The 2,471-nt window shown below is 37.8% G+C and overlaps 1 protein-coding gene across 1 annotated transcript; it reads left to right on the top strand.

Annotated features, from left to right (window-relative positions):
• The first annotated feature begins 474 nt into the window (after positions 1–474).
• On the top strand, positions 475–1,752 carry LOC140446526 (hatching enzyme-like). Its single transcript, XM_072539087.1, has one exon. It carries the CDS (start codon positions 475–477, stop codon positions 1,750–1,752), a length of 1,278 nt encoding a protein of 425 aa, XP_072395188.1.
• The last annotated feature ends 719 nt before the right edge of the window (positions 1,753–2,471 follow it).

Consider the following 2,471-nt stretch of genomic DNA (forward strand, 5'->3'; position numbering starts at 1 on the left):
GATTGTGGTTACCGCTATCATCATACATTTTAGAAAATACAGCAACTGTGGTTTTATTTCAGGTGTTTCGAAATGAAAAATAAATTTTGTATTAGATGTTTACGTGTTTTAAACTATACGGGGCCGCTTTATTATGAGGCTTCATCCGGTATTGCTACCAAATGCACTGTATATAATTTTAATACATATAATCAATACTTTATAAAAATACGGTTAATATTACACAAAAACTTCTTCAGTCCGAAGAGGTGTGTGTGTGTGTTTGGATTTTTGTATAAATAACTGTATTAACAATTTTTGGATATTAGTATAAATCGAGATGCTTGTCTGTTTACATGTCTTATTGTTGCTCTCTGTATCCGTGTGTACAGAGAATAGCACTCTGGAGTATGCTAGTACTTTTCCTAAATATCTAAATACATCAAGTAATGGTATTTCTAGTTTAGATATGGCCTTAGTTGAATTTCAAGAAAGATGAATCCGAATGTTCCGGTGACCGGAACATTAAATAATGATACTATGAATATGATGAATAAGCCTCGATGTTCTGTTGGCGACAATAACTATGCAATTCATTCGAAGTGGAATAAAACTATTTTACGCTGGTATTTCCCTCAAGCTATTAGTAATCCCGATTATATAAATCTTGCTGCAGAAGCTTTCGCTAGATGGGAAAAAATATCCAATTTAAAGTTTAAACACGTAATAATACCTTCTCCAAAGCCAGATATTACTATAACTGTGGTACCAAATACTCATAATTTTCGAGCAAGTTTTCAAGGAACCGCTAAATGTTCATTTAATTTCGATGGTCCTGGAAAAGTATTGGCTCACGCATACTATCCCAGCGCAAACGGTGAGTGTACTGAAATTCATCTTGATGCTAATGAACGATGGTATGTAGGAAATGGCAGAGCTCCTGATGGTGAAGCCAATTTTTTGGCGGTCTTAATGCATGAAATTGGTCATTCTCTCGGACTAGAACACAGCACTATTGATTCATCTATTATGTATGCTTGGTATCAACAAGATGTAACACGTTTTGGTGATGATGATAAAAAGGCAATGAGTATTCTATATGAGCCAAAAACAGCTCCCTCTTACATACGAACAACAACACCAGTTACGCAAAACAGGAGCCATGTGCCGAAAACACCTACAATAAAAAACAGGACCTATTTGCCAGCAACACCTGCAATACAAAACGTATGTCTAATTCAGTATTCCGATTTCATGTTTCTAGCTACATCTCCTCAGTTTCCAAATTATCGAATGTACGTTGGATCTGGCCCGTATATATGGAAGTTTGATTTAAATGAGATGCGTCTTCCAACACATCCTGACTTAATTACCGATTACCTCCCCACAGAGTTGAGGTCTACGCACGTTTCACATGTTTTTCAGAATTCCGAGGGACACTTAACTATAACTATAAGCAATAATCAGTATTACGCTGCATCTTTCCCCAATTTAAAATGTCAAATACGTTTTATGTTTCCTTCTATACCTGCGAGGACCAAAATAAATGCCTTTTTTCGAACAAACAGCGGCCAAACGTATTTATTATACAAGGATAATTCTTATACTGAATTTAATGAAGCTGGAGATGTCTTAAACCGTGGACCAATAAATTATCTCTTCCCCGGACCACCAGATAAAATAACATCAGCATTCCGCTATACGGACGGATTTATTTACTTTCTTCAGAACAATATCTATTATAAGTACAGCGAATACACACTAAAGTTGTAGCAGCAGGAACATTTAGCTGGGAACATTTTGGAATACCCTGCCCTGCCTATTAAAACAATTAAAAACTTTGTTAAACAAAATTATAACTATATACAAATAAAGGTTGCTGTGTTCCATCTTAATGGTAGTTCTTTTAATAAAATATAGATTGTTTATGTTGTTATTTTATTTAAATTCCATTACTCTATGTATGTCAAGCGATGTCTTGCGTTGACTGACACATAAATGTCACGTCCTGCGTCGAATGTCACGTCATTTCACGTGACATTTCACGTCCTGTGTCGAATATCACGTCATACGTCGAATGTCGCGTGATTCACGTCATTTCATGTGACATTGCACGTCCTGCGTCGAATTTCACATCACTTCACGTGACATTTCACGTTATGCGTCGACTGACACATAACTGTCACGTCCTACGTCGACTGTCACGTTCTCTTACGCACGTCACGTTCTGTGTCGAATGTCACATCACTTCACCTCATTTAACTTGACATTTCACGTCAAATGTCACGTCTCTGCGTACCTCTGTCTACGTGTCACAGATGGCTCTGTGTGCCTTCGAATGGCTCTGCGTACTTCTGTCTACATGCCACAGATCGCTCTGTGTGCCTCACGTCATTTCACGTGACATTTCACGTCCTGCGTCGAATGTCGCGTTCTGCATCGACTGTCACATAACTGTCACGTCCTGCGTCGAATGTCACATCACTTCACGT

Source organism: Diabrotica undecimpunctata, chromosome 7, assembly GCF_040954645.1.
Source record: "Diabrotica undecimpunctata isolate CICGRU chromosome 7, icDiaUnde3, whole genome shotgun sequence".
Lineage (NCBI taxonomy): Eukaryota > Metazoa > Arthropoda > Insecta > Coleoptera > Chrysomelidae > Diabrotica > Diabrotica undecimpunctata.

What these genes read in the sequence shown, in the direction of transcription:
- LOC140446526 (XM_072539087.1), top strand. Translation starts at nt 475, where the DNA reads ATGAATCCGAATGTTCCGGTGACCGGAACATTAAATAATGATACTATG.